General features: G+C 45.3%; 1 protein-coding gene across 1 annotated transcript in view; it reads right to left on the reverse strand.

Moving 5' to 3' along the window:
• The window catches only part of PTPN18 (protein tyrosine phosphatase non-receptor type 18), a 266,237-nt gene that overhangs the window by 17,967 nt on the left and 224,709 nt on the right, over nt 1–23,561 (reverse strand). The window contains exons 14-15 of the mRNA XM_069209534.1: nt 4,485–4,553; nt 1,169–1,242 (exon numbers count right to left, since the gene is read on the reverse strand). Coding sequence (XP_069065635.1) covers nt 1,169–1,242; nt 4,485–4,553 — 143 coding nt within the window. The remainder of the gene's footprint in view (nt 1–1,168; nt 1,243–4,484; nt 4,554–23,561) is intronic.

Genomic DNA, 23,561 nt, shown 5'->3' on the forward strand with positions numbered 1-23,561 from the left:
TCTGCCTGCCTCATTTAGAAACAGGCAAACTTTTAAGTATTCAGTCAACAAGACCCCATTAGCTTTGCAACTAGAATACTTACCCTGTCTGCCCAATGAAGAGGTGCTGCCAGGGGAAGGACATTACACAGTCTGCCCAATTTAGAATGGATGGTGTAATGCTATTTTTCCGTCACCATAAGGAAAAACCTAGCAGTGATGGAAAGGAAAAAAACAATAATGACCTCATACCCTGGAAGAAAACTCCCAGGGTGTGAAGGTAATCTGTTTTTGAAAAACAAAAAGGTGTCAAAAGTTTGGTGGATGGCTGTCAAAACTGATGACGGCCATCTACCAAACTTTTAGTACACTGAAAGGAACCGCTGTTTTGGTGGGTCCTTTAAATATACAGAGATGACTGTTGTGCCGATGGTCACTCTAAATTTGGACGACATAATACTGTCAGGATAGCAGAGGAGAGGTCCTCCACCATCTCGACGGACACTACTAGGTCCGCCAAAGTCTAAATCAGGCCCTCAGTTGTTATCTCAGAAGGTTCTGTGGATCCAGGATGCAACCCTAATGTGACATTTTGTTTTATCTGAAAGACTGTGACAAGAGGGTGTGGCACAATACTTATCAGCAATGCCAGCCATATACATTTTGCCAGCAAAATTCTGATTTTTCTTAAGTATAATTCTACTTTTTGTGAGTTCGACAAAAAGGGGACATTGCAACAATCCTGGTGAGCACCAGTAATATCCCTCATTCAAATTACTCCATGTTTCTAGCCATAAAAGAGTTTAATTAGAAACCTGAAGTTAGTTGACGGCAATACGCAGTGATCCTGTGGTAGGATACATGCTCAACATAAAACAGGCACTCAAGCCGCTGTTGCCAGCACTCTTAGCACAGAAGCATTCTGGAAGATTGGAGCATAAGCACTTCCAGAGCAGGGATCCATTCCATTTAATACATTGCCCAGTCTGTTCTGATGGCCAGGATCTTGTACAAGGAGGGAGGGCAGCTATGATGCAGTGGGCTCGTTGGTGAAATACTGGAGGGGGCATATCTTCGCTAACTGTTTCAAGCTGATGCCAAATTGCTGCAGATATCAACAAGTCATGGTGGCCTCCACAGTGCATAGATAGGACATGGCACCATGGATCATGTGAACAGTGTTACTTACCGCATGCAAGAAGTTCCGGAACTTATTGTTGCCTTTGGAGGCACTGCCTTGGGGCGCAGCCACACTTGGGTCCACTGTCAAGAAGATAAAAAAACAGAGATGAGCTCCATTCCTTCTGTGTTTCTTTACCTCTACTCTGAACGCTGACCCTGCAATCACTGCTCCATTTCCTCATATTTTGCCCCAAATGCTTCAGCGAGTGCACCGCTGTCCACTTCCCTGGCCCCAGTGACCAGTCCTCTATCAACTGTCTAAGGCCTTCAATCATGAGTCCTCTGCCTACACCACCAGGCCTCTCTGTCTCCTCGCTTCACTGCCACAAGCCTTTAAGTCATTGGTCCTCAGACACTGCCTAAGGATTGCAGTCATTGGTCCTCTGTCCGCTCTTTACTGTCCCAGACCTCAGTCATTAGTCCTCCACCTACTGCCACAGGACTCCACTCATTGGTCCTCTGCTCACTGCCTTATGCCTCTGTCATTGGTCCTCGGTGCTCTTTCCCCTGCCTTTCGCCCACTGCCACTCAATGTGTAGGACCTGTACCTCTGTTATGAACAGGGGAAACAAGGCACAGGGAGGGAAATATTTGTTTGAAAAGGGAATTAGTGCATTTCTCTAATTGTCTGGGCAATCCTTCCATTACATGGTGTCTGGGAGATGTCACGGAGGTCACGCCATGGAAATGGACAGTGGGTCAGGGTTTGGCACCATTTCTGAGGAGTGTAGTCATGCGGTTGATGGTGTGTTATAGATAATTGTCTAGCACTGAAGCCTCCAGTAGCAATCTTGTGTGGACCAGGGAAGGCGGCCAGGATGATGGAAAGACACTGCACAGATGATTCAGTGAGTGGTGTGGATCCTGGCCATTGTCTTGTCAGACCTGGGCTCCTGTAGGACCTAGTTCCAAGCTGTGGGACCCAGCATAGAGAGGGTTAATCTCCCAGAGGTTTCCAGATAAACATGGGAAGCTGAAGCGTTTATCGATGGAAGACTAGAGGCTTCTTTCCAGGCGAACGTTAAGTTGGCTTGAAGTCAAAAGTGAGCTAAGAGGGAATTATATAGAGGAAGAGTGTTGAAGGACAGAGGGAGGGGAACGGCAAGGAGACCAAGGATGTTATTGGAGATTTGAAGTGGTCTCTTTCGGGTCTGGGGATCTTATTTCTGCCAATTTTATTCTTTGCATTTCTGATTTTGTGTTTTACGTTATATAAATACAGGATTTTAGGCACCAGAATGCACAACAGAAATGGAGGAGTTCTGTGCAGCTGACATAGGACAACTTGAGACCTGTGAGGGAAGCAGGATGTCGGAATGAATGGTTAGAAAGGAACGAACAGAGAGGGAGAAACCAGGAGAAGGAGGAGAGAGAGCACAATAAAGGGAATGGAAGTGGAGTGATGGCAGAAGGTAAAGGGTAAGAAGAGCGGAAGGGCTTTGAAGGCAGAGGAAGTTGGGAGCTCGTAAATAGAACACAGCAAAGGGGTAGGGGAGAGGGAGATGGAAGTAGAGGAAGGATGGAAGTAGAAGGGGAGGGTGAAGGAGAGGGAGATGGGTGCAGAGAAGAGTCGTTGCCTCCGTAAACGCTTACCCTGCACTAGTTCAATGTCCCCAGTTGTTGCCTCAGTGTTTAACTGGCTCTGCTACCAGTCTATCTCTCCCACCTCACTGTTACTGGCCTCCAAACATCTCTGCCTGCCCCAGCACCACCCCCGAATCACCGACCTCTAGGCATCCCGTCCTAATGTGTCAGACATCATGTAATGTCACTTCCTGTGGTGACACTTCTTTCGCAGGCTCTACTGCAATGCCATTTGCCTCTCATTGTGTCTTAGTGTTGGACAGCCCTGCCAAGTACCACGCATTAGGTGTTGGACTGGTGGTCCACATCACCGCACTGAAATGCAATGTCACGCATTATAGTGCCTCCTCCACTGTCAAGCCAAGAGGGCTGCTATATTAAGGTACCATACAAGCTAAGTGGGGTGCGTGTTGCTCCCGGCAGGCTTGGGGGCTCTCGGGCTCAACTGCACAGCGATGCTTGCTACAATGTAACACTGACTAACCCGACACCGTGTGGTGGTGATACTGATGTCAGGAGGACAGGTCAGAGTTGGTGAGCCCTGGCCCAACGGCTAACACAGAGTGAGAGTCGTGTACATCATGTGATTATAGGCGAGTCTGGCTGTTGTCCCTGGGCGCGAGCGGGCAGGCGGGCCACCATGCAGTTTTCTCATCATGGGCTACACTGACTGTTATGCAGGACAGTGGATAGTAATGGAAACTCAGCTCACCACTCGCATCGTGTGCTGCCGCGCAGTATGTGATCCTGCGACAGACCCGACCCCACCGGCCTCGTTGTGATCTTGCTGACAGTCATGGCATTGATAATGACAGAGTTCGCTGCTCGCCTGCCCGCTCCGGCCACGACTGGACCTAACCCCACGGTCAGCGTTTGTGCAGCTCATGATCATCAGGGCTGAGCAGAATCATGAGTGCTGCAGTAAACTCAGTAGAGTCAGTCCGGGAAGGTCCATGGCCCGAGTAACAATGGGCCCACCAATTGTTGCACGCCGACTTGTTGCCTCCCTCGAAAGTCAAGTAAGTGTACTTTGCTGAGAGTGAGACAATATGTAGTGCAGTTAACTTCTTAGAGTTCTCTTTGCTCAAATGGGTGCATTTTTGGATATTTGTTTCCCTCTGCTTCATTGCTTGCGAGACAGTGTCACTCATAATTACACTGAAATTATGAAAATGTCACACATAGCAAACTGAAACCTTGCCAGCTATGCTCCTACTTGTGGTAAATTTGAAATCTCAGGTCTCTCTCTCTCTCTTCCCCTCCCCTAAACTTTGTGGGACATGTTAAATCTCAGGAAATAGTGCTGGTGAGGAAGCGGACTACTTATCTCTTTAAAAATCTGTTTTGCGAGTTCTGGGTGGTTCTAGATCTGTGGAAAGGCTATGCCGGCATACACCAGGTGGAGAAGGGGGGCACTGATCAGAACAGATTCACACAAGCTCTTGCTGTAGAACAGCGCATCGAGAGCAGTGCTCTTGTCCTTCCCCGCATGTGTCCAGTGATGTAGCAAGGATGCCCTGGGCCCTAATGCAGGCAAAGGAAATGAGCCTACTCACTCCCAGCTTGTCATGGGAGAGACTGCTATAACTGGGGTGCAGTGGACCACTTGTTCCCCTGGGCCCCGGTGCCACTGATAGCTACACACCTCTATATGTCATTGCCATACCATACCATGCCACAGACCCAGAAGAATAAAGATGGTTTTGAGAAGTCCAAGGAGGCATCAAGAAAGCACCTACCCCTCTCGCTCCAGCTGCTGGGCACATCGGACAGTCGTGACCCGCTGTGGCTTCCGCGCTCCTCTGTGTCTAAAGAAAAGACCAAAACAATCTCAAAATGTAGACAAGTCTCTCCTGAAAAGTCAACTTAGACACTGCTGTACTGTCATGGGCGTGGCAAACAATGAGGCAGAATAGAAACATTGACCACACTAAGCATGGTTACATACCTCACTGTAGGACTAGAGAGCAGAAAATGATGACACAAGGCAGCAGGGCTTCATGCAGGCACCAATCTCATACCTTGGTACTTTGTACCACATGGGTTGTTTCACTGGAGCCAGTAGTCACCTAGGACATGAGATGGGCAGAGGCGGTACTACATTCACAAGGCTGAAGACAATTCAGAGGAAGCCCCTCCCGAGACAGTAGCTGCTTCTGTAGCCCCATCTGAAGCTGCCCCTAAACCTCAGTCCTCCTCCACGAACTCTGATTTCCCACCTCTGCGATGAATCTTGTCCTCATGTTATCCTCTCATTGTCTTTCTATTAACACAACCGTAGCAAAGACATTTAGCTTCTTCTTGGACTTTCATGTTCTACCGACTCTGGTGCCTTGGTGCGGTCCCTTCTGCCCTGATGCTGCCATTTTGATCTCTCAGTGCTTCTGTCTCAGTCTTCCCACCTCTGCCTCACCACTATGCTGGTGGATTTTGCATTGGTGTTTTGATGTAGCCGGGCATTGGAAGCCATACCAGAGTTATTGAACTAGTAAGGGTCCAATCTGCAAGTCTCTCTTAGCCAGTCATCATTTTTGCCAGTACAGCTTCGATTACTAATTATCATGGAGACAGCCTGGTCTATACCAGGGTTAGTAGCGCTGCTCTGAGAGTAAGTAGCAAGTCCTTTGCTGCTAGTGCTCGTCAGAGGCAGCCCTAGCGTATGCATTGGCTAAGAGGACTTCAGCCTTCTTGTTATAACAAACCGGTCATGTCACAGCCTCCATTTTGGAATCTGCACTTGGAGGCCGCAATAAAGGGGGGGGGGGAGGTCTTGCAATGACGAGCCCTCCACCGGGCTGAATATGTGCATGATAGCATGTGTATGCGCAATTATTTGAAAAGTATGTGGGAACATTAAGGTTGCAGCCACCCAGATGTCCTGGTTAAAAAAGTGTTCTCATGACAAACAGCCAGTCCGTGCTTCCCCCTGCTTCCGCTTCATCCCTCGGTGTTCGGAAGAACTTGTCCCACACTGAGATCCGCTGCTCCTCAGGTCACTGAGATACAGTACATGACACACTATGGTCCACTTGTAAATCCTCGTATCCGAAGGAAAGACAAGGCCACATATACAGACCGTGACTGGATTCAGCGGTTGGACACAACCAATTTACACTGTCTGGCACTGACTGACAAACTTTAGGACAAACAATGGAAATATCCCAAAAAAATTCTCATGCCTTGGTTTGGGAAGGCAGATCACTGGACGTAGAAGAGGGTGAAAAAGCAGAGCATAGAGCTTTCAAGTTGACAAGTCTCTGGTGTGAGATGTTTGACCATAAACGTCTGGCCTCTTGCTCACATCACTTTTCATTCTAGTACCTCTAGTCCTTGCTTTGCATCGGGAAAAGTAAAACTTAGAGACCCAGAGTGCACTGACATGAGCATAAAGGCACAAGCATGTTGAATGTCTCACTCCAGAGGACAACTTGATTTTACTGTAAACGGGTGTCCTGTCCAAGAATAGCGATGTGTGCTGATTGACCAAAGTAAGTGCTTTCTCATCTGCACCACCAACACCAAGAGGGAGCTTCAGAAATTCTATGTCTGAAGTGCCACCTCCAAGCGCTTGAGACCCCATAAACAGTTGGGAGCATGCTCTAGACTGCTCTTACATCCGTGAGAAGATAAGAAAAATACCCAAGTCTAATACATTTAAGACTATATAACTTTGTATTCCTAATTATAATTAACTTCACTTGTATGCTCTCCTTTTTTCCTTCCTGTGCTTGCCTTTTATGGACAGAACTTGTGTGGTTGTGACTGGCTCTATTCCCCCAGCACATGGCCTAGGACAGTGATTCCCAACCTGTGGTCAGGGGACACCCGAAGCCTGCAAAGCCTCCTCAGGGGGTCCGCGACTGCTCAGAAAATTAAATAATATTAACAGATTAGGTCCTCAGCTTTCGGTAATGACTCAGTGGGGGGTCCCTGAATTCCAATAATGATTCAGTGGGGGTCCCTGGGTTCCAGTAATAATAAAGTGGGGGTCCACAGAAGTCAATAGGTTGGGAACCACTGACTTAGGACTATCCTGGCATCCTGCTGTTAGGATCCCCCCTGTGTGTTAATGGTGAGATTATCATTCTTATGAAGGGCAAGATACTGAGTCGACCATTTCTAGACGGCGGTCTCGGAGTGCCTGATCGCAGCTCGTGGGCAGGTGGTGGTAAGGAGCAATCGGCTGTATAGAAGATGGGCTTCGACCCACTGTTAAAGCTGCATAATTTGGGAGGGGATACTAAAGCCTGGTCTTAATTGTGCTAGAGTGTCAGCTTCACTTTGTCCATACTTGGACTTTGGCGGTTTGCGAAAAGAGAGGTCTGTCGATGTTACTATTCTAGTGCAAATATACTATGAGATTTTCGCTGTGAGGGGTGTTGTGGCTTGTCACTATTTATCAAACACAGCATATTACTAATAGCACTGGCTTACACCAGGCACTAACACAAAATACTTAAGGTTTTAGAGATGTGATAACTGATGTTGGAGCTGCCCCATTCATTTCTTGGTAGTCCGGAATCCAGAATAATGGTATAATTCAGCTGGAAGCTAGAAGACTAGATGAGGATTTTTTCTTTGCCAGTATGTTTAAAAAAGAAAAGTGCTTTTCACTGTAGCTCACATTCAGAATTCAGGCCCTCAAAATTATGATTAATGATAGCAAGAAATCTGGGCCTTTCTTGGAGTAAAAGAAGCTGAACTCATTGTTTCCTGTGTAGCTGCTGCTAGCCATCCTGTTGCAAAAACCCTCCAAACGCTGGTCTAAATCTTGATGTTTTTTGGGAGTCAAACATCACCCAACACCTAAGGATTAATGAACAGTATTTGTTAACCTGTACAGGAACACTGAGGATCTATGTAGGAATAAACACTTTTCTGATTGATGGAAATGAAAGGAATGCCTTAGCTGGAGAGCTAGACTAATGGCGGAGTGGGTGGAGACACTTATCCCAAATGTTTTAGGAGCATTGTGTGAGCCACTGTTCGATGGCCGTACTGAGCGCAGACTATACAAGCCTTACTTCATGTGATTGGTCTACTAATTATAGTTGGTCCGACTTGTCCTTGATGGATGTTGATTGTATAGATGATGCCTGTCCAAATGGGCCAAACGTGGACTAACCACACATCTACAATACTTTAAGCTATCACAGGCAAATTTCCTATTAGACAGTAGCTGGCCAGTGGCTCAGCATGCAAGCAGGGTTTGCAGAATAGTGGACTCACAGTGGTCTTCACCTTAGGGATTGGCATATCACCCTTGTTTAGGGACAGACTAGTAAACCGTGTAAGGAACAGCCTGAAATTTAATGCGGAGAGACTTTGGAAGCTTGTCGTGAACTCATTATAGAGAGGGTGAACACTAGGGTTTCAAAACATTTAAGTTCACAGGCTCATGGCAATTTTGAGAACAATTACAATTTTGTAGGAGGGCAAATGTTAACGAATTTTGAAAAATGCATTATTTGTAACCATGATTGTTCATACTTTTGTTGAAATTTTCGCTGTTTGTTTTTTTCGAACAAATAATTCAAATATTGTGGAATGGGGACTGATCCCGAAGAACAGATCTGTGCATCATGGTTGCAATATCTGCGTTATGGGGGGACCTGTTGTGGACTCTGCAACACCATCACTTCACCATGACATTCCACCATAGTACCATGAAAAGGTTTGTTCATGGTCGTGCGCGGAGCTCTTCACAGAGCACCGCAGGAGGAGCCTAGTACCATGCAGATGGTTTTTTGGGCTTTGGACCTACTGTGAATTCTCAGGAGCAGAAGAAATTAAGTGCAGCCAATAGTACAAACTGGTATAATGCATGGAAACTCTCATAAGTGACTAGAAGACCTGGGAGAGTGGTCAGTCTAGGTAACTTAGCCACGAACACCCTCCACCAGTGACTCTACAGAGGACAGGTGGAACACAGTTTGTCATAGGCTGCAAAGATCTGATCTATGGTAACTTCACATTTGCTTGTGTTGCAGCCTCATGGGTAATCAGAGAAGGTACACACCTCTCAGATCAAGTAGTACCTTATGCGTAGCCCTTTTCATGATGGTCCCAGGTCGGTAATGCCCTTCCTAATCCTTGCAGCCTCACCTGTACTCCCTCCTGATTACCTTGTGCAGTCTTCTGTTGCTTTATCAATCCTGGGTCATATACCTGCAATCCTCAGCTAACTCCTTGTCTAGCATCAGGCACCAATTTGGAACCAGCTTTACATTCGCAGACCAACCTGAGTTGTCATTTCTGGGCTGACTGAACACAGCCCCACGTCACTCCAAGTGGAGGACCCAGCACCAGCTTTGGACACAACGGATGGGCCTCCTGTTATGATGCTGAAAGACACAGCTGTGGAACTCTTCACATAGGAATGAGTGACGCGTACTTTATGGCAAGCGCTGTGTAGGCGTTGGCCACAACTGCCTCCCAAACTGGAAAGAAATCCACAAAGGCGTTCATCATGCATAAGCATTAAGAGCTCATGGGGGTGTGTAAGTTCTGATCTTTCACGCCCTGGGGTACAGAGCATTCTCTGTATTTAAACACAATGCTAAAACCTTAAATTTAACCCAGGAAAATGACAATGAAAAGCTAAGTAAGCCAGCAGATTGCTGAATATCTTCATCGTGGGCTCTTGGTGGTTTTCCCAACATATTTTTGGTTGTAGAAAGCAATGGCATAATGTATGGTACATACAGTGATTATATAATGTAATTGATACAGGACCATTTATACGACTCGCCTCAAGCACCCTACCTAACTGGATGAAAATGGTATTGCATACGGTTTCCCCTTCTAGAGCTCTAGTTGGAGCTTCGTCAGGTTTAACTTGTAAGCTTTTACCTGATGTACTAGAAGTACTGGTTGTTAATTAGGATCTTGCACTGAGCTCCTTTGCCTTCAGATGTTCAGCACAGTAATTTTATACCCACAATGGACTTGGTTACCTGTATAGATTGCGGACCACTGATAGATCACCAGTGATAGATGCAAGCTGTCATTATTGAAAATGCTGGAAATCCCCAGGCCCTCCATTCCCTCGTGAGGACCTACAGTGAGGTGATAACTCAGTTGATGGGAGTAACTGTCCATCCTTGAGGATAATACAGACAATGGAAAACCAGTAGAGAACCAGCACTTTACAGGGGAGAATCCTCATGTTAACTTCAGGGAGTGTCTCGTTCTACACTGAGAGAGCAAGAGAGAGAGGCAGAAATGTAGGTAGACATATGTTGAAGAGCTGCCTTCCTCATGCGGATTTGATCATGGATTTGATTAAAGCTTGGTAAAGGACAACAATGTGGCGTCCAGGATTTCCAGCCTGGAAGGCAGTCAGGCCTCTTTCACACAGGGTGTCGTTGGGGGCCTCAGTCCTACCTGCTCATGTGCGAATCCCAAGAGAACTTATTGGGCCTTTCCATTTACCAACGCAAAGTTTCAATAGAAGGAGGATGCAATTACTGTAAGACGCTGTTCATCTTAATAGCGCAGTGACTGCCAGTGTTTCCTGGTGATTTGTAAAGAGAAAGGCTGAATACGATCTGCTGGGGAGCTCACGAAATAAATGTCAAAAAATACAACCAAGGCAATATTGCTTCCTTCAGTCAGATGATCAGTGGTCAAATAAATATGCCTGCCTATAAGTGGTGCACTTTGACCTTTGGAAACAAGGTAACTGCTTTATGGAGCATGATGGCTTTTTGTCCTCAAGAGCTAATGGGAATGCTCGGAATTGGGTTTAGGATTCAAGTTATCCATCCCTTTCCCTGGCATTGAAAAGTGTACTTGGGTCTTCTTGCTCATAGGTATGCTGCTTGTAGAGTTTCAATTAGTTTATTCTCGATGGAGAATTTCAAGATCCATGCCTTGTCCTAGATCCCTGTGGCTCTGGAGGTGGGAGACTAGCTTTGTTCATCTGCCTGCATGAGCCTTAGTACTAATTTGCACTGTGGAGCCACACCAGAGATCCAAAGAGTCCTAGCTCACTAGTTGCCTTCCAGCAAGGATGCACCCTTTTAGGCTGAACTTGTTCCTGTGTCTCTCTTCGTGCTGGAGATCACTGCAGTTTTAGCTCAGGTGGTCTCGGAGGTTGGGGATCCCATTAACCCTCAGCTGTGGTGATCAGTAGATTTAAATCCCATCGTTTGGAGATTCCTTGTACAACCTGACCCTGGTCCCTTACTAAATGTTCACCTGAGCCCCCTAGTGATCTAAACAAAGTGATTGCTAAAGTACAGTTAAAAGGCACTATCCAGCAAGGTCCTCCGTGATAAAGAAATAAGGAAGCTCGTAGTGTCAGGGAAGGGGTTTCAGCACCATCTCCTGCCAACCACATCCCAGTGAAACTAAGAGCTTCTCTGGTGCATGTCGGAGATCTACCTTGTTTAGGTAGTACGCTTTTGTCCAGGATTTCTCTTGAACACTTCAGAGTACGGCTGCATTGCCATCTGTACTCTCTAACAGTTTATGAACTCTTACCTTTCTAGTTCAGGTAACTCATACAATATTCTGGAGCGCCATAGGATTTCGTTATTGTACCAAAACACTAAAGAAGCCTCGTATGCCCAAATATGTGTGACCTCTTTCTCGACTAGAACACAAATTGAAAGGGCAACTAGCAGGATCCCACAGGGAGGCATCACCCCAACATGTGGCTCCTTCACTAAACAGTGAGGCTGAGTTCATTCCTTTGCGGCTTGCCAAATGCCAGAGTAACGCACTCCAGCTGTGATCCACCCACTTGCCCTGGTTTTGCACGCCGACTTGGTGCAGAAGAACGTGCTGCCTGGGTCGATCTGCAGGTACAGTGTCTGTCTCAACAGGCACAATAAAAGGATTACCGCATCCCTGAGGTGAAGGATTGTTTTCTTTTCACTGGCTGACATTTGAGAATCCATGAAAAGACAACCTCTTCCAGTCTAACAAAGAAACTGAAATGAAAAAGGAACTTGTCTAGATAAAAAGCATGCTGTTCGGAGAGCACATGTTAGTTTCCCTTACAAGCACAGGAATTCAATGCTCTAAATTTACAAGGCTTCCCCCTCGGGCCTTGTAGACCTGGCTACATTAATGTCTGAAACAGAAGGTGCAAAATAACATTTTCCTAATCTGTCAGAAATTATGTATAGGGAGTCAACATTACCCGCCGACTTGTGAAGGCCCTGACTTGGTAGACCCTTGTCATCCATTAGGATACTTACCATCGAGCCCAAATCTTGGGTTATGACTCTTTAGCCCAGAAGATGGCAAATTAAAAAAAAAAAAAAAAAAAGCCCATCCCAACCACTAATCTTCTGAAAGCTGACCTAAACGCTTTGAAATTCATGTACACGCCTAATCTCTCAAAACATGCCCGCAGAACCACAAATACAGAGTACTCAAGAATTCCCAGAAACCCTGTAACCACAATCCTAAAACACTATTGTGTAAAAAAGGCGCTTCAAAGCATCTGATTTTCTTTTCTCACAACACTTCCTGTTGGAAAGAACTAATTGACAACTATCTACAGGCACTAACTACAAAATTCTGCATGGCCTCAAGCACTCAGTATCAGCGTTCACTAACTTTACTGCTTCTAGATCCATCTTTACCTATGACTGCTGATTACCCCTCACCCAGCCCAAACTTCAAACATCGAAAACTGAAATAATCCAGCCATCCACATACTCTCACCCAAGAAACCAGATCAGTGAATAAAATCATCACAGATATGGTCCCACTTTCATGACAAAAATCACTTTCCAGCCACCAAAAGCATCAAGAACCCTGTTTCAGGATCTTCTTTAGTTTTACACACCCGCAACACCCGGGATAAACTATATAGCAATGAGTGTTCGCCTCCCTATCCGTAGACCTGAAATGCACAATTTATCCAACTTTCAAGATAAAAAAGCTCTATGTAGTCGACCAGTCACAAGACAGAGATACTCTCCTATACATCCTTCCCCTGAAAAAAAAAAATACGCTCCAAATTTAGCTCAAAATTGTCTCTCAGAAGAGTATGTTGGTATGGTGTTTACTGAATAGAGCACAACAATTTGACCCACTTGTCTTTCAGCAGCCACAAAATTTAAATGGTAATGGGCAACAGGAAGCAAATATTCCACCAGTATGAAAAAAAAAGAAAAGAAAAATCCTAGCAATTTTATCAATCCGATTGCCACTTCACTAACCACAAAAATTGTACAATCTAAGTTGAAATGAATGCTACACTCATAAGGATCTGCAGCAAACCACTGCATTACAGTTCAAACCTAAAATATTGACTTTCATGGATCCTCTGCACCTCTGATCGATACACTGGTCCACCCATTCCCGACTTCTTGATCAAAGAACTAGATCATGAGGGCCATACTGGATGAGGGGTTTGGAGTAATCCACAGAAAATCTAACCAACTCAAGGTTTGAGCAGAGAACTACTCCACATTCAGGTGCACAGGAGTAGAAATCAGCACTGCTGTAGCATATCACTCCAAATAAAACTTATTACCCTCGGGAGGCAACCAGGTTTTCTTGGAACAACTAATAGAACTCATCACCGAACATTCTCTTTCATCCTCCAATAACATCTTTGTAGAGGATTTAAACTTCTACTGAAGGACCCTTTGGGCTCTCGGGTATCCTAACTAAGCACATTTCCAGATAACAGTGATCTGACTCAGCTCATTATGGACCATACCCAAGTGAAATGATCCAATCTCGACCTACTGATTGCACAGGAAGGGCCCATATTGGAAGAATCCTTGCTTCTATTTAACTGGTCAAACCATACCCTCATTATTTTCTGCCTCAACTCTGAGAGATGTGTAACCAGAGGTCAAAGAAATGGACGATAACAATGGATCACAGCACTAGACAAATCAGCACCCACGAGCTGAGCTAAAAAATCTTGGCACAAATTCAATCCCCAAATGATGCGCAAATAGCGAGTGGATGGCCGGTCACTACAACTAAACCATGACCAACATAATGGAAGAAGTAGCATCCATGAAACTAAAGAGACAAAAAAAACACCCTTACTAATGGTACAATAAACTAAATAATGGAAAAAGATAACAGATTAATTAAACAAAGATGGAGTCAATACTGCTGAACCATAAACCTGGCCAAACTTTGCACTGAAAGAAAAAGGCACAACATCAACATCTTTGAGCCAAAGCTTAATTCTTCAGGTCTCAGCTAGATCAAGTGAGAAACCGTCCCAGAGAACTATTTGACATTATTAAACAACACACCTATCCTAGTACAATGGTTGATGTCTGCACCTCAGAAGAAAGGTTTGAAGTGGTATCCATATTCTTTGCAGAGAAGATTAAAAAGACTGTGCTATTACTACAAAAAAAATCAGTATAATGCTCACCCTACTCTGGAGCCCCCAAGGTCAATGTTGTCTGAGGCGAGTTCAGGTACGTCAATGAAAGTAAGCTCAATAAGACACTAGCTAATATGAGACCTAACACGCTTATTAATGACCCGATCTCCACAACCATAATTAAAGAGATCAGTACTCTCATCTTCCTTAATGCATGTAGTTGATCAACTCTTCACCTGCCCAAGGGTAAGTTCCTAACTGTCTGAAAACAAGACAGGTCACTCCACTTCGAAAAAACCAGGAGAGGACTTGAAAGGCCTAAGTAACTTTTGCCCAATTACTAATCTCCTGTTTCTTGTGAAAATCCTAATTCATTGAAGACCAGAACCAACTGGGCAATCTTCAGTTGGTTTTTAGAGCCGGTTGTAGCACAGAAACAGTTATCCTACAGATCAGTCTATGACTACTGTGGTGCTTAAAGTCTACATGTCCTAGTTGAGCTGTGTGCTCAAATAGGGCATGTAGACGCAGTCAAACACATCTGTCTACTCAACTCTCTGAAGAAGAGAATGGGGATAAATGGAACAGTCCCAAGTTGGCTCTGGTCATAATTAGAAAACTGATCTCAACAAATAAATCTGAACATGCATCTTTCAGATCTGGTTAGCGTAGTCCTGGGTGTTCCCCAATAATCTATTCAAGGGGAATTTTTCAACGTGCACCAGGAACCTGTCACCACAATCCTAGGGCAATTAAGCCTCTCAAATTGTCTCTATGAAGATGATACACAGATGTAGCTGTGCGTTTCCCTCCAACAGGACATTCTTTTTCTAGATCATATTGTGGAGGACATCTAAGCCTGGCTGCCCTTCAACCACCCAAAGCTTAACCAGCTGAAACAGAATTCATCATTACCTCTCTTCCCACCATTCGAAGTCTGAGCCTGTTTCAAAGCTCGGTGGGATCACTAAATGTATTGGCCTGCAAACCAAATACAAGCAAAGGCACTAGATCTCTCAGAATCGCTCTTGACAAGATTCTGCACCCACAAGTGTATTAGGTGCCATACACCAACCAGGACTTCTCAGAAACATCAAACCTTTTGTTCTAGAAGCAAATTTTCAAACTGTGTTGCAGTCCCCAGTCATCTCAAAACTTGACAATGGTAACACACTGCTCATGGGAATCTCCAAAACACAGCTAGCTCCGATGAAGACACGCTCAGTGCTGCAGGGAGACTGATCATGAGAAAAGTACCCCAAGCTCATTACTCTTGTGCTCACCTCACTGTGCTCCTGATAGAAGCTGGAAACATATTCAAAATTACCTGCATTACCCACAAAGCCTTGCACTGTGGCATGCTGAAGTACTTGGGAAAAAAATCATCCTATCTAGCAGTAGCTGCGCTCTTTGTAGTGGTGAATCCAAGCTCCACCCAGGTTCAGGAAACTAGGAATCTCTTGGTCCTTCTCTGGAAGTGCCCCAGGGGTGTGCACGAATCCCTCTTTCAAAACAGTCAAGAATTTAAAATTCTTACTGATCCCACAACACCTTTTAATCGATCTGCTCCTACAAACCCTGATCCTTTCTAATTAAAATTTGATGGTTTTGCTTGTGTTTTTGTGGAATAATGGAATCCCAGTTGCTAAGAACGTATTGTGTACCCTTATTTTGTACCATTCATATTGATGTTGTAAAGTGCTGACAGCTACGGGTGTTTTACACGCTTTATAAAACTACAAAATGAAAATGAATAAATATGTAACTCTTGAAACATGGCTCTCAGCATGCATAATGGTATGTATGGGTTTTTACGGAGTGCAACCGAGCGTTGTCACTCATGGAGTCCATGGATGGTTATGTCTAATGCCTGAGACATCTCCAAGTGCCCACTGTATCATATTAAATGGAGAAGGGACGTGTACCATAGGGGATGCTTGCCTGTTCCTCTGGTCAGGAGAGCATCGGTTGCACTGCAGTATCTCTCTTGCTGAAGGTGATAAATTCTCTTTGCAGAATGCATTTTGGGCCTGATGTCTCTGGTGAATGGCCATATTCCCCTCTCCCTCCCGTCAATGAAGTTCTGCCCTTGTGGTAGTATGGCTAGGTTCTACACCCCTTCCAAGTGTTGCTGTGCTGAGATCCTGGTTCCCGAGCACCTTGTGCCACTGCTGGGGTGAATAGAGTCACCACACAAGACTCCACCAGAAAACAGAACAGGCTCTTTTACACCACTGGGCACTGGCCATTGGAACATTACTTCGTGTCCCATCTGGAGTGTTGTTCCTTTCGCTCCTCCTTGGTCCCGTCAGGCCCTGAAATGCTGCAAAGCCTGAGTTGTGGCTAGGACCTTTGCATGGGAATCCCAGTATAGAGGCCTCTTAACTTAAAAAAACAGAGCAGTGAAAGGACCTTTTATGGCTGTCGCATCTACCTTCTCGCCACTCAGGAGATCTCAGCTGCTCACTGGTGTTCTATTAGCCCTTCACACATTGCGATGGAACCATAAAACCAAATATGTGCACCAACAAGCAAAATGTGTGGTAAGTGCACATTTTTTCCTCAAGTGCGCTCACCTGTAACCAACTTTTTTAATGCTTAAGCTATTCCAATGACTATCAAGCCATCAAATTGCTAAGAATCGATTTACTTGTGTGACCTGTGTCAATGGCATTTAACATAACTGAGGAAAGGGAGGCCACATAGGCATGTATAGGTCATGTAATCTACACACCAAGGCCTGCTTTGTGTTGGGAGTACCTGGATGAAACAAACACACTCTTTCCACTGGACATTCTGGCCAAGCAGTGCAGTAAGCTCTTGGCGCTTTGATCAAGTGGTGTCCGGATTGTGTCAGGTTGCCCTTTTGCCTCTGTTTTTTTGTGGATTTCTCTCGTCCTAGGCCTGGTATTAGTTGTTTGTTATTTCTAATAACAGATTTTTTATGGGGTGGTGGATTTGAGGGATTGTGCGGTAATTATGATCTTGTTGTGTGTAATGGGTATCTTTCTTGATTTACGTTTGTGTAGTGGCGTGGTTTTGTTTCTGATGAAGCATGGTGGTTTATGCTGCTAGTGGCTTCAGCCGGTGGACTGTTGGGCCATAATGTCCCAAGAGGCAGCCAGAACTCTCGCACGTAAAGACACAGAAAGAGACACAGGTGGTAAAGACATGGGGGTTTATTTGATCACAAAAATGACACAATACATAGCACAAATATACACTACAAAGACAAGGATGACGCCAAATACAAGGACAAACACAACAGGGACAAATAGTTGACCTCTGGATTCCGAAGGAACAAATACCGAGATGCCCACTGGGTTCTGTCTTATCATTCATATTTGGGAAAAGTGCAGACGAAGTGTGCTGGACTCTCAGGGTGCCACAAGTCAGGGGCCGGAGCAGGGCTAATAATGTGCAAACAACTGTTACCCAAACACCAGCCCTTGTCTAACATGGAGCAACTTTTGTGGGTGGACAAGATTTTGTTATTGACCCTTCAAACTTCTGCCAATCTGTGGAGGCATCGGCACAAGGGCTGAAGGGCCTTAATTCAGCTAGTGCACTGAGGTCTTCAATGCCCCCTGAACTCGGTGCCCTGATAAAGGACACTGTACCAACCCTCTGGACCATCCAACCTCCCTTGAGACCAGAACCCACAGAGTTGAAGGTTAAATTCCTGCACCATGCGCCTGAGAGTTCTAACGCCCAGTAGTACGGGATGTAAAGATTTTGCCAACCCACAGTGAGCTGCTGTTTTTCCTAGTTCAGTAATCGGCCAATGCACACTAATCCTGGCACTCGCTGCTAGTCCAGCTCCGAGTCATAAAAACAGCGCCGCAGATGCACCTCAACGTAGGACCTTGAGCCCTTCCAGCACTGAAGAGTAGAGTTATAAACAGAGAGGGCTTGAGACCAAGGCATGGAAGTTAGTGAGATAGGCGAGCATCTTGTGTTCACTCTGATGACCATGTCCCCCCACTCCTAACAAGCGAGAGGTTTCAGATCAGGAAGGCTGTAACTGGGCCTCTAGCTCCCATGGAATGGCTGCTGGTTGCATGTGGCGGGGCCCAGATGGCTCCCTTTTAGATCTCCGCCATGGATTCTCCTTCTGGAACAGGCCAGAGCTGCCCTAGGGATGACTAAGCATGGAAGCCTCCAGGAAGGAAAGCACCTGGGCTCAAGCAGCATTCTGAATTAAAGAAGACTGTTTGGAAGTTGGCCCTGCTGACCCTGACGGCCGGTCGCCCCGTCGCTGACACGAATCGGCAGGGGTCGCCCCTATTTATTGGCATTGATTGACTTCTCGTCTAGCGGTGTCCCTGCTCCTAAGTTGGGGTTCACAGCAGAAGGCGTGTATTTTAACCACCTGTTTGCGACTCCTGATCGGCGCCTTGCCTTCGGGAAACATGTTCACTTTTCTAGAGGAAACCTCGCCGACAGGAGCCGTGGAGGTGGGGTCCTACTGAGACCTCACACCGGCCCAAAATAATTGTTTTCAATGGAATGCTGAGTTCTTTCTGTTTTCCCTCGTTCCTAAGAATTGTTTGGGCTTTTCTTTGCACATTGGCAAAAAACATCACAAGCGGCTAACAACACCCTAAAGCAGGGCAGAAAGAGTGGCTGGGAGGGGCTTCGAGGCACACCACAGTGGGACTGTAGCTTGGGCCTGACCAGGACTCTGCTGGGTACATAGTTGGCAACAGGGCAGTCATTTCACAATCACGAAGAACGTGCGCCAAGGCGGGGCATCATGAAGCTACACTGCCATCTTCAGGCCTTTTGGGAAACTTCAATGAAAAAAGTAATCGACACCGGTGAGATTCTGACTTATTTATTACTTGGTACACCGCATCAATGATTTGATTGGTTTTCATTTTAAAATTTGCTAGAGTATTCAAAGCACTGCAAAGAGGTCACAGGGTGACGTGCCATTTATAAAGGGAAAGTCGTTGTAGCCCCTCTGGTCAGCGGCGGGCCGCTTTGGAAGTCCCAGACGTCAGAGGTGAAGGGGTACATTGAGGGTGTAGCTGTTGCGTGGTCTGCTCCCCTCGTGCAAAGCATGACACCAGGGCTGTGTTGGTGGTCCTGAGACTTCCGCTTCGAAGAGGCGGAGTCTTAGAGGTTTTACTGTTTGGCGGCAGCCTGGGGTGTGTTCCGGAAGTGGCTCAGGGTGTTCCAGACAGGTGGGCCTCAGGCTCTGAGGGGTCTCCCTCATTCTTTGGTTGAATCTACCCTGGTGAATCAGTTCTGCATTCCCTCATTGAGGTGAAGGCCCTGGATGTGGCGAGGTACCACCCAACCTCTCTCTGCAGGTGTCCATCTTTAGAGACCATACCGAGTACTTTGCATTGACTTGATTTCCCTAACAGGGGGCAGTGGAGTTCTTTCAATGCCCGTCATGCGATTGCTTTAGATTCAGATCCTCACCGTCCTGCTCTGTAAAAGGTGCAGGTTTTGAATGTGTGTATCTGGTGCTCCAGCGTAGTCCACTTTGTAGAAATAGGCAGTGAGGACCGCCCATTTCATCACTTCCATATAGGGGAGGGGGCGGGGCGGCTCTATCAGAGGAGTGAGGTGGTCGACCTCACCATCACGTGTTGGAAATCCCTGTTATTTGTGATGAAAACAAATTGATGCCTGGGAAAATAGCCTCGAGGTAAACCCAAAGGTCTATGGATTTCAGTGTTACACATGTCAGGGCCCAGTTTTTAAAAGGGACATGGGTAGTCCAGAAGGTCCTGGGTGATACTGAAGAGTAGTGGATGCTCAGTTTTTTCTCCACTGCAGAAAATATGCACATTTATTTCTAACTTATCGAAAACATTCTGCGCCCCTGCTCAGGCGTGGTCATAGCATTGCTGCTAACATGTCAATAAGCTGTACCAGTGGCATGGTTCCTATTTTCAATGCCAGGTATGCCCACATGCATGGCCGAGTTATGGTTTGTAGAGAAAACAGCTGAAGCTGGGGAATGGGTAGAAAAGATAGAATCTCACAGCACCTTTCATTCCTAGGAGATGGTGAAGACAATGTGACGTCCCTTGTTTAGAAGAGGAAAAGGGACCGTAGTACACATCAGTGCATGCAAAAGAGAGCAGCATCCTTGACTCAGGCTGCAGAACACTCTGGACAGAGCCGCCTTCAAACCTGCGCTAGAGGGGACATAGGAGTTAACTCAGAGGGTGCTGGGCATTTGTAGCTGCCACAGAGCGCCTGGATACCCTCCTGGGTGATTAGCACGCTATAAAAACACCAATAACATAACAACTGTGGCTAGACAGAAACATGGAGCTCACCCAGCCCAGTGCTTAATTTGTGGTATTGGCTGCAGGGAGCAGGCACAAGCACTCATTTTTGGGGACTGGAACTTATTTTCCATCACCAGACCTTAACCCAGATCTTGACAGGGAAAGCCAAAAGGGGAGAAAGACAGCAAAACAGTGTGAAATGGGAGAAAGCAGGGGTAAAAAAAAACCTGCATGAGAGAGAAACACAAGACGTGCGGGCGGTGGAAGAAAGAGGCACAAGATACAATCGAGACAAAGCAGCCTTGGAATTCATGACGTAAAGAGACAGGAAGTGTAGGGTGGCGGAAGAAAGAGGCACAAGATACAATCGAGACAAAGCAGCCTTGGAATTCATGACGTAAAGAGACAGGAAGTGTAGGGTGGCGGAAGAAAGAGGCACAAAATACAATCGAGACAAAGCAGCCTTGGAATTCATGACGTAAAGAGACAGGAAGTGTAGGGTGGCGGAAGAAAGAGGCACAAGATACAATCGAGACAAAGCAGCCTTGGAATTCATGACGTAAAGAGACAGGAAGTGTAGGGCGGTGGAAGAAAGAGGCACAAGATACAATCGAGACAAAGCAGCCTTGGAATTCATGACGTAAAGAGACAGGAAGTGTAGGGTGGTGGAAGAAAGAGGCACAAGATACAATAGAGACAAAGAGCCTTGGAATTCATGACGTAAAGAGACAGGAAGTGTAGGGTGGCGGAAGAAAGAGGCATGAGATGGAATTAAGACTATGCAAACTAAGTATTAGGCAATCCTGCATTCGGCAGTGCTGGCTCCTAAGAAAATCAGTGCACTTCTGCACTTTTTTATTTTATTTTTTTACAAATAAGGCAGTGATGTAGCCTAATTATATAACTCACTTTAAGGGCATTAGGGAGGGTTTTCAACTTTATTTACTGTGATCTCTATTGACCACACTTCATTTATTTTACAAGAGCATCTTCTCTATTACTTGCTGTGAATAGGTTCAACTTTTGTGGCCTGGTGTACTTCAAAATGTGGGTGGCTAACCCAGTACATTAGACTTTCACATCCAAGCTTTCTCACTGAAGTCGTTCTTTGGGCCTTTGCTTGACGAGTAGCCATGCGGCTGCCTATAAGTGTTTGTATGTGTGTGCGTGTGCGTGTGTGTATGTGTGTATGTGTATATACATATATGCACACACACATACACAAACTTACAAAAACAAAGGTTACAGGGACGTTCTAGTTAGGCTCACATTTTAAACGTACAACGCCATAACAATTTACCGGTTACAGGAATTATCTCAAGTAACTATAACTCATGCCCTAAGGTAACAATAACTCGCGCCCGCCATGCACTGTGTTTTCGTCAAAAATGTTACTACAAATATTATATTAATATTATCAATGATGTTATCAAAGATGTCATGAGTGCTGTAAATTATGGGGTAATTTGCATGGCATGGCGAGTGCGCGAGTTATAGTTACCTTAGGGCATGAGTTACAGTTACTTGAGATAACTATAGCAGGTGAATTTCTATGGTTTTGTACATTTAGAATGTGAGCATAACTATAACGTCCCTTTAACCTTTGGCTTTTTAAGTGTTTTTTTAAATTCTATTTCCTAACTATAACATCCCAGTAACCTTCTAATTTCTCAAAAGGTCCTGAATGGATCTACACCAAATAAAAAGGGTTCTTTCTGGACCAAGAGCTACTTTTCAACTACATTTAGTGTAATTCTGTCTAGTGGTTGTGGCGCTGTTAAATTGTTTCCAGTGGAAATGGACATTGGAAATGCTCTAAATCTCTAACACCCCCTTGCCCCCAACCACCACTTTATCTCAGTCCCCGCTTGATGGATTACCCAGAAACTTTCCAGACACCAGCTCACATGAGTGTTGATTTTTTTTTGTTGGGGGGTGGGGGAGGGGGGAATTTTTGTGAAGATTTGTTGAGCTGCGCCAAAGATATAGGCAAGTGAAAAAACACTTTTTCTATAGAAACTAGGTCCTAATTATAACTACCTAGTGGTGACCGCCACTAGTGTGTGTGTGTGTATATATGGAAAATGTCACTTACCCAGTGTACATCTGTTCGTGGCATGAGTCGCTGCAGATTCACATGCTGTGCACAGTCCGCCGTCTGGTGTTGGGCTCGGAGTGTTACAAGTTGTTTTTCTTCGAAGAAGTCTTTTCGAGTCACGAGACCGAGGGACTCCTCCCATTTCGATTCCATTGCGCATGGGCGTCGACTCCATCTTAGATTGTTTTCCCCGCAGAGGGTGAGGTAGGAGTTGTGTATGTTAGTAATAGTGCCCATGCAATGGAATGAATACGTATGTACATAATAAAGGTTAAAGTAATATATTTACAAATGTTCAAGATCTACTTTTAAACGGCTACAGGCTCCTGGGGAGGCGGGTGGGCGCATGTGAATCTGCAGCGACTCATGCCACGAACAGATGTACACTGGGTAAGTGACATTTTCCGTTCGATGGCATGTGTAGCTGCAGATACACATGCTGTGCATAGACTAGTAAGCAGTTATCTCCCCAAAAGCGGTGGTTCAGCCTGTAGGAGTTGAAGTAGTTTGAAATAATGTTCTTAGTACAGCGTGACCTACTGTGGCTTGTTGTGCAGTTAACACATCTACACAGTAGTGCTTGGTAAATGTATGAGGCGTAGACCATGTTGCTGCCTTACATATTTCGTTCATTGGAATATTTCCTAGAAAGGCCATGGTAGTCCCTTTCTTTCTGGTTGAGTGTGCCTTTGGTGCAATAGGCAGCTCTCTCTTTGCTTTAAGATAGCAGGTTTGAATACACTTAACTATCCACCTAGCAATGCCTTGTTTTGAAATTGGATTTCCTGTATGAGGTTTTTGAAAGGCAATAAATAGTTGTTTTGTTTTTCTAATTAGTTTTGTTCTGTCAATGTAGTACATTAGTGCTCTTCTGATGTCTAATGTATGTAGTGCCCTTTCAGCTACTGAGTCTGGCTGTGGGAAGAACACTGGTAGTTCTACTGTTTGATTTAAGTGGAACGGTGAAATAACTTTTGGTAAAAATGTTGGATTGGTTCTTAGGACTACCTTATTTTTGTGTATTTGAATAAAAGGTTCTTGTATAGTAAACGCCTGAATTTCACTTACTCTTCTTAGAGATGTGATGACAATGAGAAATGCAACCTTCCACGTTAAGAATTGCATTTCGCAAGAGTGCATGGGT

Source organism: Pleurodeles waltl, chromosome 10 (genome assembly GCF_031143425.1).
Source record: "Pleurodeles waltl isolate 20211129_DDA chromosome 10, aPleWal1.hap1.20221129, whole genome shotgun sequence".
Lineage (NCBI taxonomy): Eukaryota > Metazoa > Chordata > Amphibia > Caudata > Salamandridae > Pleurodeles > Pleurodeles waltl.